Source organism: Helobdella robusta (genome assembly GCF_000326865.2).
Source record: "Helobdella robusta unplaced genomic scaffold HELROscaffold_56, whole genome shotgun sequence".
Lineage (NCBI taxonomy): Eukaryota > Metazoa > Annelida > Clitellata > Rhynchobdellida > Glossiphoniidae > Helobdella > Helobdella robusta.
Genome location: NW_008705301.1, coordinates 784548 through 798922, shown reverse-complemented (window position 1 = coordinate 798922; position 14375 = coordinate 784548). Strand labels below are relative to the sequence as shown.

The following is a 14375-nucleotide window of genomic DNA, read 5'->3' as shown; positions in this document are numbered from 1 at the left end:
AGCATGTAAGAATCCCAGCAAAACTTTGAAATGAACAAAAAACGAATTGATAAAAATCGACAAGAATATGAATTTAAAGTGGGCGACCAAGTCTATATCCAGAATGGTAATAGACTCAACCGAAGTAAGATGGATAAAATAAGAGTTGGTCCGTTTAAAATTCTCAAGAAAGTTTCTTCATCGATTTTTGAAGTAGACTGTGGAAGAAAAAAAAAAACAATCTAATCTTTTTCATATTAACAAATTGTCACTTTATATTCCTCAAAAAGTAACGTGAAGGGGGGAGATGTAAATGTAACCACATTTATGTATTTATTTCATATCTATGATATTCAATATCTTTGTTATATGTTTGATCTTTGTTTGGGTTTCGATAAATGTGCTTCGATAAATGTGCTGCGATGAATGTGCTGCACCACGTGATTGACATATTTTATAATTTATTTGATTTATGAGTTTCGTATGAATAAGCCTGTAATTGATTACTGTTTTACAGGTATGTTTTCTTTAATTTATATCTCTGTATTATTTTATATTATTTGATTATATGACATTTAATTTGTTTGAATAAACTGTTTTACAGATTAATAAATCAGGTTTTATTTAGAAACAATCTTACATGTATATAACAAATACAAAAACACAAAATAGAAAAAATGGACATGGGAATCACCAGATGGAAAAACAACGAACATGATAGATTTGATTTTGATTGAACAGAAATGGATGAAATTTGTTACTCAGTGCCGTGCTTTTCCAAGTGCAGAGATTGGATCAGATCATCGTCTAGTGTTATGCAACGTCAAGATGAAAATAACGAAAAGACCAAAGTCAGGCGAAAATATCAAGAGTGAAATATAGCACAGAAATGATAAAAGAGAAGTTGAAAGACATCAGAAATGTAATAGAAAACAAATTGGATACAAAAACAAAGTACGATATGAAAACGAGAGTCAGTAACTTGGAGAAAGTGCTTAAGACTGCAGCCGAAAAATGCTAAGTAGGGAAAAACATAATAAAACCCTGGATAAGTGATGAAACTTGGCAACTCGTAGAGGATAGAAGACAGTTGAAAGCAACAAAAAGACAAAACAACGAAAATGAGATGAAATATAAACAACTGTGTTGCAAAATAAAAAAAAGTGCCAGAGCAGATAAAAGAAGAAGATGGATAAACGATAGATGCGAAAAGGTAGAAGCACTAGTTGGACAAAACAAAACAAGAGAGGCGTATCAGCTAGTCAGGCGGTTAAAAGGAAAACTGAAAAATACGTCAAGGATTATTAAAGACAAGGATGGAAATGTTCTAACTGAAGGCCAACAAATCAAAGATAGGTGGTCGGAATATATCAAAGACCTGTTCACAGATAAAAACACGTATACAAAGGAGGTGTTACAGGCTTTAAAAGAAAGAAAAGCAGTCAATGAGGAAGAAACGGAAATAACATTGGAGGAAGTAATGAAAGCAATGAAGAAAATGAGGAACAACAAGAGCACAGGGAGAGACGGAATTCCCATAGAGCTGATCAAAGCGGGAGGACCAATTGTATGTAATGAGATTCACAAAATCTGCCAAGAAATCTGGAACAGTGGAAAATGGCCAGAAGATTGGTGTAAATCAATCTTGATCATGTTGCCAAAAAAAGGAGACCTGAAAGACTGCAACAACTACAGATCAATAGCACTGATCCCTCATATGTGCAAGATCATGCTGACGATCTTGAAAGAACGATTGGAGAAAGACATAAAGCAGCATTTAAGAGAGGAGCAGGCAGGTTTCAGAAAGGACAGAAGTACAGTCCAGCAAATCCTGATGTTGAGACTATTGTTGGAAGATGCAGGAAGCAGAGGTCAAACAACTTTTCATTGTTTTGTGGATTTTAAGAAGGCGTTTGATTCAGTCTGGCACGAAGGTTTGTGGGCAACTTTGGAAAGTATGGGAGTGTCAATAAAAATGGTAAGGGTGCTGAAAGGTCTTTATGAGGAGTCAACAATGGCGGTAAAGGTAGGTACAGAGCTGGGAGACTGGATCAAAGCGAGCATAGGAAGTAGACAAGGAGATCCAATATCACCATTATTGTTCTTAGCACTGTTGGAAAGAGCCTTGGAAAAAATGGAGAATGCAGATATTGAGGGAATCGACATTGGAGGCAGAGTGATAAGGGACCTCAGGTTTGCAGATGATATAGATCTGCTAGCACCTAGTGCAGAGAGTCTACAGAAACTGATCGAGTTGACGTACGATGGTGGAAGAAACCATGGACTACACATCAACAGCAGTAAGACAAAGATAATGATTTCGGAAACAGGTGGAAACAATGATGAATTCCAGATAGGAGGAGAAATGCTCGAACAAGTGAACCAATTTATATATCTGGGCAGCCTCATAACTGATGACAATAATTGTTCGAAAGAAATTGATAGAAGAATAGCAATCGCGAGAGGAATGTTTGCATCTTTGAAAGTAATATTGAAAAACGGTAATGTATCTACAAAAACAAAGTTAAAGATCGTAGAAGCGTGTGTGTTTTCTACATTGATGTATGCATGTGAGGCTTGGACGTTGAAGAAAAGAGACAAAGACAAACTGGAAGCATTCGAGATGCATTGTTATAGAAAGTTGCTGGGAATCAGCTGGAGACAAAAGATAAGAAACGATGCCATAAGAAAACAAACTTGGAAGACAAAAAACTGTGTATGAAAGGGTCAAGGAAAGAAAGCTGGGTATCTTTGAGCACATATGCAGAATGACAGACGACAGACTGATCAAAAAAGTACTGATGAGAAAGAGGGACTGGAAGAAAAAAGTTGGAAGACCTGTGAGGAAGTGGATGGATGATATCACGGAATGGACGAGGGTTGGAACATTGGGCTCAATGAAGATGGCGAGGGAAAGAAAAGGATTTTGGAGAGATAGAAGAATACCATCGGCCTCAACGGTCCCTTAAGGGACTACAGAGGATCATTGAATGAATGAATGAAACTCTACGTACCTTTAGAGCCAATTTTAAAACTAGTAAATTTTAAAAAACCAGATTAAAATATACTGAAAACACAGAGATTGTAGAGGTCATGCCTCAAGGGTTTAATAGTAATAGTAGTAATAATAATAATAACAATAATAATAATAATAATAATAACAATAGAAATAATAATAATAAAAATATGAAAATAATTATTATTATTATTAACTGATAGATGGATGACAGTTGTGGATTCATACGGTAGAAGGAAGAGTACATTTCCGATGACGACTCCATCATCTGTGGTTTGTCGCGGTGGCTATGGTGGTGGCGACGAAGACGACGATGACGATTATGATGATGAGGATGATGATGACAATGATGATGGTGACAATGACGATTATGATGTGATGCTGATGATGATGATGATGAGAGTTTCGATGATGGTGATGATGATGACGATGATGTTGATCGCTATGGAATTGATGTCCAGTTGAAGTTAATCATGTTATCATCATTATCAACATCATTATCACCGTCATCATCATTATCATCATCGTATATTATTTCCACCACAATAATTTCTAATTAGGCGAATGCAACAACCAAAGAAAAGGTGATATTATGTCCGTCAGCTCTCAACAACAACATCAACAACAACAACATCAACAACAACAGCAACAACAACAGCAATAACATCAGCAAAATATCGCCGAATAATTCCAGAGCATCGAAGACTCTTCAGTTTAAAGGTTTAATTAAATTATAATTATAAATAATAAACTAATTATGATTGTAATAACGATGTATATTATTATTCTTACATTTTAACCATCTGTTTATCTATTCATTCATCCATTAATCCATCTATCCATCCATTCATCCATCCATCCATTCATCCATCCATCCATCCATCCAACAATGCAGATGTTGCGGTTTTGAGAAACTTGATTAATGATGTCTCCATATCTCGAGGTTAACAATAGTAATGTATTAACTGGTGTTGATGACGATGGTGAAGTCGGTGGTGATGGTGATGATGATGATGACGATGACGACTGTAATCATTATCATTGTGATTTTTGTCCATAAGGCCATAATAGTAAAGAAAATTTAAACACGTTTCGTTTATTTATTCATTCACTCATTTATTTATTTCATTCACTCATTCTTTTATTCACTCACTCATTCACTCGCACACTATCATCACTATCTCTAACTTCAATTCATTTCTCACACTCAGCTCCGTCACTCTCTCCATCGACACCGCCTACGAAACGACAGCAGCTAGAGCTAAAACAGCCGCTAAAGCAACGACTACGCTCAGCTATAACATGTAGCGACTTCACCTGCTGCAAATGCTGGCATAAAACGCGCGCCATCGTCGAGCTATTCATTCTGGATGCATTTGTGGATCTATTTATTACGATCTGCATCGTACTGAACACACTATTTATGGCTATGGACCACAATGGAATGGAAGAAGGAATGGCGAAGCTCTTAAGTATTGGAAATTATGTTAGTCTGTGTTTGTCCCGTCTTTAACATCTTTCTTTATTGTCGAGAGTTAGCTTTCTGGCAGGTCCAAGCATGTGATGTGTTCGATTCAGACGTAGTTGTTTACATGAGGTCTCTCGTGTTGTCGTTGTTGGCTGCTCTATGAATACTTGTGACAATTAACATTACATATAGATCACTATCATAAAAACACACAGACACACACACACACAAAGACGCACACACACACACATACATACATACACACAAAGACGCACACACACACACATACATACATACACACACAAACACACACACACAATACATACACACACAAACACACACACACACATAATTAACACCACAAAATAGGTGTTCACAACAATATTTACAGCTGAGGCGATCTTGAAGATGTTTGCTCTGGGTATGTACAAATACACACGAGATAAGTGGAACTGTTTTGATTTGTTCATCGTGCTTTTGAGTCTCATCGAGTTAGGTGTGGCATTGTTGTTCATTGTTGTTTGTTGTTGTTATTGTTGTCGTTGTTGTTGTTGTTGTTCGTTGTTGTTGATGCTGTTTGTCGATGTTGTTGTTCGTTGTTGTTGTTGTTTGTTGTTGTTGTCGTTGCTGCTGTTTTTGTTGTTGTTGTTGTCGTTGTTGTTGTCGTTGTTGGTGTTATACAATTCACATACACATACATAAACACACATACACTGGTACTTACCTACACACGCATACACACACACACACAAACAAACACACACAAACGCACACACATACTGCCTAATTGAAATTTTATACCAAGACTACAAATTTTTTTTACCAAATGAGAAGTTCAAACAAGCTCCTAATAAGACATATAATAATCATATCAATATTCATCTGTCAATTTATTATTTTTATAATTATTATTATTATCATCATCATTATTATTATTATTATTATTTCAATTTAACCACCATAATAACAATAATAATTATTATTAAAAAAAGATAATTTTGTTATGATATTTTTTGCAGGTTTAACAAATGTTAAAGGCCTATCTATCTTTCGATCGTTCAGACTGGTTATTTTTATTATTATTATTACTATTATTACAATTACTATTACTATTACCAGTACTATTATTATTATTATTATTGTTATTATTATAGTTAGTTAAGGCATGCGTGACATGGTTTAATTCATGCAACAGAAATATTTTTCAAATAAAACAATACCAGAAAAAAAAATTTCTTGTATTTGTGTGTGTGTCTCTCTCTCTCTCTCCCTCTTTTTCTGTCTGTGTGTGTATGTGTGTCTCTCTCTCTCCTTCTCTTTCTGTCTGTGTGTATGCCTGTCTATTTCTCTCCTTCTCTTTCTGTGTGTGTAGTGGTGTGTGTGTGTGTGTTTGTGGTGTGTGTGTGTGTATGTCTGTATGTGTGTGTTTATTAAAACCCAGTCAATTAAAACAAATCAATCAGTTAACCAGCCAAACAATCAACCAGCCAACCAAACAATCAACCAGCCAACCAAACATCCAATCAAAACATGAAATCACGCACTAGCTACGAGTATTCAAGTTAGCGAAATCCTGGCCGACCTTGAATCTCCTAATTGGGATAATCGGAAGAACGATGGGAGCTCTCGGGAACCTTTGTTTCGTCCTGGCAATCATCATCTTCATCTTCGCCGTCATGGGAATGCAATTGTTCGGGGAGAACTACACAACGGATCATTTTCAGGAAGTCCCACGCTGGCATTTCAAGGATTTTCTGCACTCCTTCATGATCGTTTTCCGGGTTCTTTGTGGCGAGTGGGTTGAATCCATGTGGAATTGTATCCACTGTTCAGGAGTCGTCTGCGTCCCCTTCTTCCTACTGACCATGATCCTTGGAAATCTTGTGGTTAGTAGTTTGGCGGAAGTGCGACTACGTCATCGTCATCGTCGTCGTCATCATCATTATTTCCGCCATAAATAGTTCAAAAATTGAAATTTTAAATTATATTAAATTATTGCCCAGGTTTTGAACCTGTTTCTCGCATTGCTGCTCAGTTCATTCGGCGCTGAAAGTCTGCAGTCGTCGCAAGGTGGCCCCTACTCATCATTATGACGTCACCGTTATTATGACGTCATGGTTTTCATTCTCATCATCATTCTCGTCGTCATCGTCATTATTATCGTCTTAATCATCAACCGTGTTCATCATCACCATTGTAGTGATCATATTCGCGATTTATAAGCAATTGTTAAACCAATATAAAATATTATTAACATCATCAATATAACAGTTGTTGAATAATAATAATAATAATTATAATATAATAATTAAAATTATTATATTATATTTATAATAATTTTCAAAGGGGAGTCTGCGGAAACTAATAAGTTACCAGAAGCTATAGAGAGGATAACTCGTTTCGTCGTCTACATGAGAATGAGGGTCGTCTATTGTGTCCACTCGACGGTCAGTCCTTCCATAATTTAATAATTATATTTGTAATAATAATTATCGTTATTGTAGTTTTTATTATGTTATTATTATTATTTAATCTTTATTCTTTCTTTCTTTCTCTCTCTCTCTCTCTCTCTCTCTCTCTCTCTCTCTCTCTCTCTCTCTTTACTTTCTCTTTTTTCTTTTGTTTAGTCTTTCTTCCTCTCAGACTTTCAAAAAGACAGACAAACAGACGGACAGACAGACAGACATACATACATACAGACAGACAGACACGTAAATTACAATAAATAATTACGATAAATAATTATAACGATTAGAAAATAATTATTATACATAATTATTATAAAAAATAATTTCAGTTTTTCGGGCACGAGAGGGAATGGGTGAAGGACTCCTACCGGAATAACCTCTGGAGGGCTTCAGTCTTGGGGCACGCCTGGTCCCTGGACAAACCCCTAAAGATCGATAACCTTAAAAATAATTTTGCAGCTGCAGCTGATGGTGGCAACGACGATTGTGGGGCGGCTAAAGAGGGTGAAAATAATAAAAATGAATAATAATAATAATTATTATAATTATAATAATAATAATAATTTTATTATTACCACATGGTATAATTATTTTTTCATTTTTTTTCCAGCCGGTCTATATCCAACCCCTGTAGTATGTTTAGTACTAGATTTGTTATTTTTTTGGTGTATTTGCTTTCATTCATTCATTTGTTCGTTCGTTCATTCATTCATTCATTCGTTCTTTCGTTCGTTCTTTCGTTCGTTCTTTCGTTCGTTCATTCATTCATTCATTCATTCATTCATTCCATCCTTCCATCTAGTCACCGTTTCCGCCAGACGATCATGGCTCCTTAATTAAGTATGACGTCACATTGCTATCACCTCAGCGCGCCAATGATGAAGCCATCAGTCGTCATCATCGTCATCATCGTCAGCCCGATTCTAAAGATCATTATCAAGAGCATCAACATCGTCATCATCATCAACCTTCATCCCTTTCAATCACTCATTCATTACCACTATCTTCATCATCGTCATCATCGTCTTCGCCATCAATCTCTTCGTATGAGGAGAGTAACTTCTACTCACCTCACTCATCTGAGTGAGTAATTAACTTGGAACCAATTTCTTTTTTCCACTCTCTCTCTTTCCCTCTCTCTCTCTCTCTCTCTCTCTCTCTCTCTCTCTCTCTCTCTCTCTCTCTCTCGTAAATAAAGACGCACATAAACACGTATACCTATTTTCTATTCTCTTTTTTGTTCCCTTTCTTTCTCTTTTTCTCTCATTCTCTCTCTCTCTCTCTCTCTCTCTCTCTCTCTCTCTCTCTCTCTCTCTCTCTCTCTAATGGGAACATTAAAACTTGTTTACAATATACACAGATCCACGTCTGAGATGAGCGTGAAGATTTCATTTTACGACGACGACGATGAAGAAGAAGAAGAAGCTAGCAAACTCGACACCTGTGAAGTGAACAAATTAAGTGACGAAAACGATGACGTCATCGATGAAAAAAGCGAAGAAACTGGGTCAACCAATCAAGTCGAAGTACCCGAAATTAATGAGGTCAATGTGGTTTTCATCAAGTATCCAGATGAATGCTGTCCGAAGTAGGTGGGGTTTGGAAGGGTCGGTGGACGGGGTTTCGCTTGAAGTTTCAACCAATCAAACCCAGTTTTGAGTCGATTGTTAAAATAATAATTACTACCATTATTAGTTATTTCTCATCCAACCACCAGATGTATAACAGCCAATAAGATGATGTGTTGCTGGCGGGAAAGAAGTAGTGATGGGCAGAGTTGTTGCGCCTACATCAACACTTCCTGCTTCGGAAAGATATTCTGGAAACTTCGATGTTTGGCATATTCTCTGGTGGAGCATAGATACTTCGAGACTTTCATCATTGTCATGATCCTGTCGAGTAGTATTAGTTTGGTTAGTACTTATACAACCACTTGAAGTAAAAAATTTTATTGTTAAGAATTGAACTATACACACTCCACAAATGACCTGCAATCAACGTACATAGGCCATCGAAGATAAAAACATTGAGGACCGCAAGACGATCAAGTTCGTGCTGAAGGTCCTGGATAGAACCTTCTCCATCATCTTCATTTTTGAGATGTGCTTCAAAATTTTGGCCTACGGTTTCCACAAATATTTCACCGACGCCTGGTGCTGGCTGGATTTCATCATCGTTTTTGTGAGTTTGGATTAGAGGCGGGCGGGAATTGAAATTTCGTCCCAATTTCTTTTCATTTTTTTCTCATTCCCGATACTCTCCCGAATTCTCATTTATGACAGCGTTCCAGAAAATTCCTACTCTCAATTTTGTAACTCATTCCCAAGTTTTTCCTCCCATTCTCTTCCGATTTTTATTTCCCCCATAGAGTTTATGTAGAGTTATATAGAGTTGAATAGAATTAACGTGCACATGTGTGCCTATGTGTATAAGTCGACCACATGTGTACTAGTATAAATTCAATCAAAATCAAATCAAAAATACTTTTTATTTACCAGAACATAACACAAACAAAAAGAAAGTAAATATATATATATATATATATTTATATATATAAGCTTTTATTTTCGCACCTAGATGAAATTTTTCTCACTTTTTCCAATCCCCGCCTGTCATTCTCGAGCTGTGATTCCTTATTTCCTAACATTCCCATTCCCAAAAAATTAAGTTTTACCGATTCCCGTGGGATTCCCGCGATCCCCGTTCCCATGCTCACCTCTTGTATGGATCCGTGGCTGATGCATTTTTTATATGCGTTTGAACATTTTTTTTAATCTAAATGTTTTGAAATTGAAATGATTGTATTAAAAATGTTTATGATAAGCCATAGCTAACTACAAAACATAAACAATCAATCAATCAATCATTCAATCATTCAATCAATCATCCGAACATTCAATCAACGAACCATCCAACAGATATCCATAATAAGTTTGTGTGCAGAAGGGGCTGGCATGGGTAACATTGGGGCATTCAGGGCCCTTAGGACGTTGAGGGCCTTAAGACCTTTGAGAGCTGTGTCTAGATGGGAGGGTATGAAGGTCAGTCAATCGGTCATTTGGACGTGGTTTTTTTTACCATTATTTCTTAATTTCAATTCTTTGTTATTTGCAATCTTCTTCTAAATTCAGCGTCGCCGTGAGCTCATTCTGGCATCAAATTAACATACATGTCGGACCAGTATTATGTAATTTCTAGAGTTAACATCATCAATTCATTAATTCATTCCTTAATTCATTCCTTAATTCATTCCTCAATTCTTCAATTTATTAATTCATTCATTAATTCATTTGTTAATTAATTAATTAATTCATTCATTCATTCGTTCATTCATTCGTTCGTTCGTTCGTTCATTCGTTCGTTCGTTCATTTATTCATTCATTCATTCATTCATTCATTCATTCATTCATTCATTCATTCATTCGTTCGTTCGTTCGTTCATTCGTTCGTTCGTTCGTTCATTTATTCATTCATTCATTCATTCATTCATTCATCCATCCATTCCTTCATTCATTCATTCATCCATTCATTCATTCACACATAAAAATTCAAACCAATCAGGTAGTAGTGAACGCCCTTATTCAAGCCATTCCCGCGATTTGCAACGTCCTACTCGTCTGTCTGGTTTTCTGGCTCATATTCAGCATCATGGGCGTCAATCTATTCGGCGGTCGGTATGCCGGTTGTATCGACCGGAATACCGAGAAGTTACTGAATGTCTCGATAGTCGCAAACGAGTCTCAGTGTTTGGAGTTGAGTTATTACAATTACTCTTGGGTCAACCCCAACATCAATTTTGATCACGTCCTAGTGGCTTATCTGGCGCTTTTTCAAGTTGTTAGTGGAAGTCTAGAAAATTTTGTTTTGTGTGTGTGTTTGTGTGTGTGTGCGTGTTTGTTTGTGTGTGTGCGCGTGCGTGTGCGTGTGTGTGTGTGTTGAGATATAATAAAAACCATTTTTTTACCCGCATATATTTGTTCATTCAAGTAAAAATAATGAATGAATCGTCGTCATTAAATATAACATCACTAATAATAATAATAAAAATAATAACATAATAATAATAATTATTATTATTATTTTAAAATTACCTAGGCCACATTTAAAGGCTGGGTGGATATTATGAACAAAGCAGTAGACAGCAAGGAAGTAAGAATAATATTAATAATAAAATAATAATAAATTATTATTTATATAGTCATTATTGTTATTATTATTATTCATATAATCAATATTGCTATTATTATTATTGTTATTTATAAGCTTATTTATGCTTGTAATTAAAAAAAATTATTTGTCATCACTCACCTATCTCATTAAGATGTGTCAATTAGGACTTAATTGTCATAATAATGACGTAATTATTCACGAGAAATTTATTTTGACACCCTAAGCCCGGACTTCAACCGGAAAGAGAATGCAGGGTCTACATGTTTCTCTACTTCGTGTTCTTCGTGGTCTTTGGGTCATTCTTTACCCTCAACCTTTTCATCGGGGTCATCATTGATAACTTCAACATGCAGAAACGAAAGGTCAATAGAGAGATTATTTCATTATGGAAAGCAAATGGCTTCCCCAAGGCTGAATCTCTCCCAAATAATTTTATCTATATCTTCAGCCGGGGGTAGCCAAATACATTAGGGCTTAATCACCCCCCAAAAAATTTTTATACAACAGTGTCAAGCTTGAATATAAAAATTTAAATAGGGTGATGGTTCAATTGAACAAAATTTTAGCTAAGATTGTAGTAATTATAATTATAATTATTATTATTATCTCAAGGCTGAATCTCCCCCAAATAATTTTATTCATATCTTCAGCCGGGGGTAACCAAATACATTAGGGCTTAAATCAATCACGAAAATCACAAACTACATGGCCAAACCAGTATAATGTAAAATTAACTAATACTGTTATTAGCTTGACATATAGTATTTATTACGAGAGAAACAATGCATAATTAAATATATCTTTCACTCCTATGCACTTGCAGCAGCATCGAGCTTAGGAGGATCGTACATTTCATTAAAACTCAATTTTTATTAAACTTCATTTCTTATTTCTTATTGTTTTGAATTGTATTTCGTCGATTGAATAAATAAAATATGTTCATATTATTATTTTTATTATTGTTATAGGCCGGTGGCTCCATGCAGTTGTTCATGACGGACGATCAGAAAAAATATTACAACGCCATGAAGAAGTTAGGCTCGAAACAACCAAGGAAACCCATTCCCAAACCTAAGGTGACGATGATGATGGTGACGATGATAATGGTAATGCTGATGATGATGATGGTGGTGATGATAAGAATGATGATGATGATGATGATGATGGTGATGATGATAAGGATGATGATGATGATGATGATGATGATGATGATGATGATGATGATGATGGTGATGACGACGAATATTGAAATGAAGGCTGAGATGATGACTGTGATTACGCAATGTTCATAACGATGACTCATTTCATTCCCTGGCGTAATAATAGCAGACACTTAAACAAAACTTACACAAACAAGCAAACACACACACACAAACACACACGCATACACACACACGCACGCGCACACACGCATACACACACACACACGACCACCGCAGTTTAAATTCTCGGCCGTTATGATGAAAATCACAAGCAACCAAAAGTTTGATGTAGCGATCATGACGATAATACTACTGAACATGTTGACCATGGCATTGGAACATTACGAACAGCCAGATGAAATGACCACAATGCTGTCCATCATAAACTCCATCTTTATCGCGATTTTTTCTTGCGAGTGTCTGATGAAGCTGGCCGCCTTGAGGATATATTACTTCAAAGAGCCGTGGAATGTGTTTGACTTCTGCGTCGTTGCCCTATCCATACTAGGCACGTGTCGGTGTGGCGTGTGTCGCTTTTGTGGCGTGGTTGGTGTTGCTACCGCTGCTGCTGCTGCTTTTTTTTACCGCTGCTGTTTCTGCTGATGTTTTCAATTATGATTTTTAAAAGTTCAATATTGTTTCATTTTTAATTCATTTATCACTCAATTAAATAATTAAAAATTAAGTAATAACAGTACTAATACTACTGCTGCTGCTACTACTATTACTACTTCTGTTACTTCTGCTGCTGCTGCTACAAATGCTACTGCTGTTGCTACAAATGCTGCTACTACTACTACTACTAATGCTGTTGCTGTTGCTAAAATGAAACGTTTTAAAAGTTAAAACTGTCAAACCAGGCCTCGCGATGAAGGAAATTATCGAGAAATACTTTTTCTCACCGACGCTACTCCGAGTCGTCCGTGTTTTCCGGGTCGGACGGATACTTCGACTCGTCAAATCCGCTAAAGGAATCCGGACATTACTGTTTTCACTGGCGGTCAGTCTCCCGGCTCTCTTCAACATAGGCCTCTTGCTCTTCCTCATCATGTTTATCTACGCCATCTTCGGCATGTCTTTTTTCATGCATGTCAAGTATAACGCTGGCATCGAGGAGCTTTTCAACTTCGAGACCTTCGGCAAGAGTATGACTCTGCTTTTCCAGGTTCAGAGTTCAATTGTGCTAGAGTTTTTTTTTGGAAAATGATGATGGTGACGGTGATGACGACGACTATGCTGTTGATAATGACGATGAGAATGAGAATGACGACCATGATAATGTGAAAGATGATGATATGCCTTTAGAAATTCACGATCATTTTAAACTATTTTAATGTCCTCATGACAAAACACCTTGACATTATGTGATGACGATGGTGATGATAGAAATGATGATTGCTACGATAACGACGACGATGGATAACACAGATATATATCATAATTTCTATGAAATGATACCCAGATATCAACGAGTGCAGGATGGGACAGCGTGTTGGCCGGGATCATGATCGAAGCTCCCTACTGCAACCAAACATTCACGGAGAACAGTCCCAACGGGAATTGCGGGAGCAAGATGATGGGGGTGATCTACCTGGTGACCTATCTGGTCATCAGTTATTTGGTGGTTGTCAACATGTATATCGCGGTCATTTTGGAAAATTTCTCCCAAGCTACAGAGGATGTCCAACAGGGCTTAACCCAGGACGACTTCGACATGTACTACGAGGTCTGGGGTAGATTCGACGAAAAGGCAACTCAGTACATTCCGCTTACCGAACTATCAACACTTGTCGATTCTCTCGAGAAACCGTTACGGATACCGAAACCGAATCTCATGCGGTTAACCTACCTGGACATTCCAATATGCGCCGGTGGGATGGTGCACTGCATCGACATCTTAGATGCCCTGACCAAAAACTTTCTTGCTTACGACACAAATCATGTGCAAGACCTCCAGGTCGATATGAAAGGGGGCCCCGTCCGGGTAGGGTACGCCCCGGTCAGCTCCACCATGAAATGGAAGAGGATGGATTATTGCGCCAGGATTATACAGAGGGCCTGGAGGGATTACC

General features: G+C 36.9%; 4 protein-coding genes across 4 annotated transcripts in view; all 4 read left to right on the top strand.

Moving 5' to 3' along the window:
• The window catches only part of HELRODRAFT_87104 (hypothetical protein), a gene marked incomplete at both ends in the record, with an annotated part of 5651 nt that extends 4790 nt beyond the window's left edge, over window positions 1–861 (top strand). Inside the window, 2 exons of the mRNA XM_009028469.1 lie at window positions 584–596; window positions 652–861. Coding sequence (XP_009026717.1) covers window positions 584–596; window positions 652–861 — 223 coding nt within the window. The remainder of the gene's footprint in view (window positions 1–583; window positions 597–651) is intronic.
• A 3452-nt stretch (window positions 862–4313) lies between these two features.
• On the top strand, window positions 4314–6931 carry HELRODRAFT_87064 (hypothetical protein; the record flags this gene model as incomplete). The annotated part of the gene is made up of 6 exons (XM_009028466.1): window positions 4314–4481; window positions 4833–4959; window positions 5483–5529; window positions 6011–6349; window positions 6467–6533; window positions 6810–6931. Coding segments are annotated over 6 exons (870 nt in total), but the record flags the coding sequence as incomplete, so codon positions are not given.
• A 1745-nt stretch (window positions 6932–8676) lies between these two features.
• On the top strand, window positions 8677–12174 carry HELRODRAFT_141205 (hypothetical protein; the record flags this gene model as incomplete). Its single annotated transcript, XM_009028561.1, has 7 exons — window positions 8677–8844; window positions 8939–9112; window positions 9850–9972; window positions 10493–10768; window positions 11027–11080; window positions 11326–11463; window positions 12070–12174. Coding segments are annotated over 7 exons (1038 nt in total), but the record flags the coding sequence as incomplete, so codon positions are not given.
• A 369-nt stretch (window positions 12175–12543) lies between these two features.
• Window positions 12544–14375, top strand: part of HELRODRAFT_87061 (hypothetical protein) — a gene marked incomplete at both ends in the record, with an annotated part of 2071 nt that continues 239 nt past the window's right edge. The window contains 3 exons of the mRNA XM_009028465.1: window positions 12544–12817; window positions 13164–13468; window positions 13766–14375. The exon at window positions 13766–14375 is cut by the window's right edge and continues 239 nt beyond it. Coding sequence (XP_009026713.1) covers window positions 12544–12817; window positions 13164–13468; window positions 13766–14375 — 1189 coding nt within the window. The remainder of the gene's footprint in view (window positions 12818–13163; window positions 13469–13765) is intronic.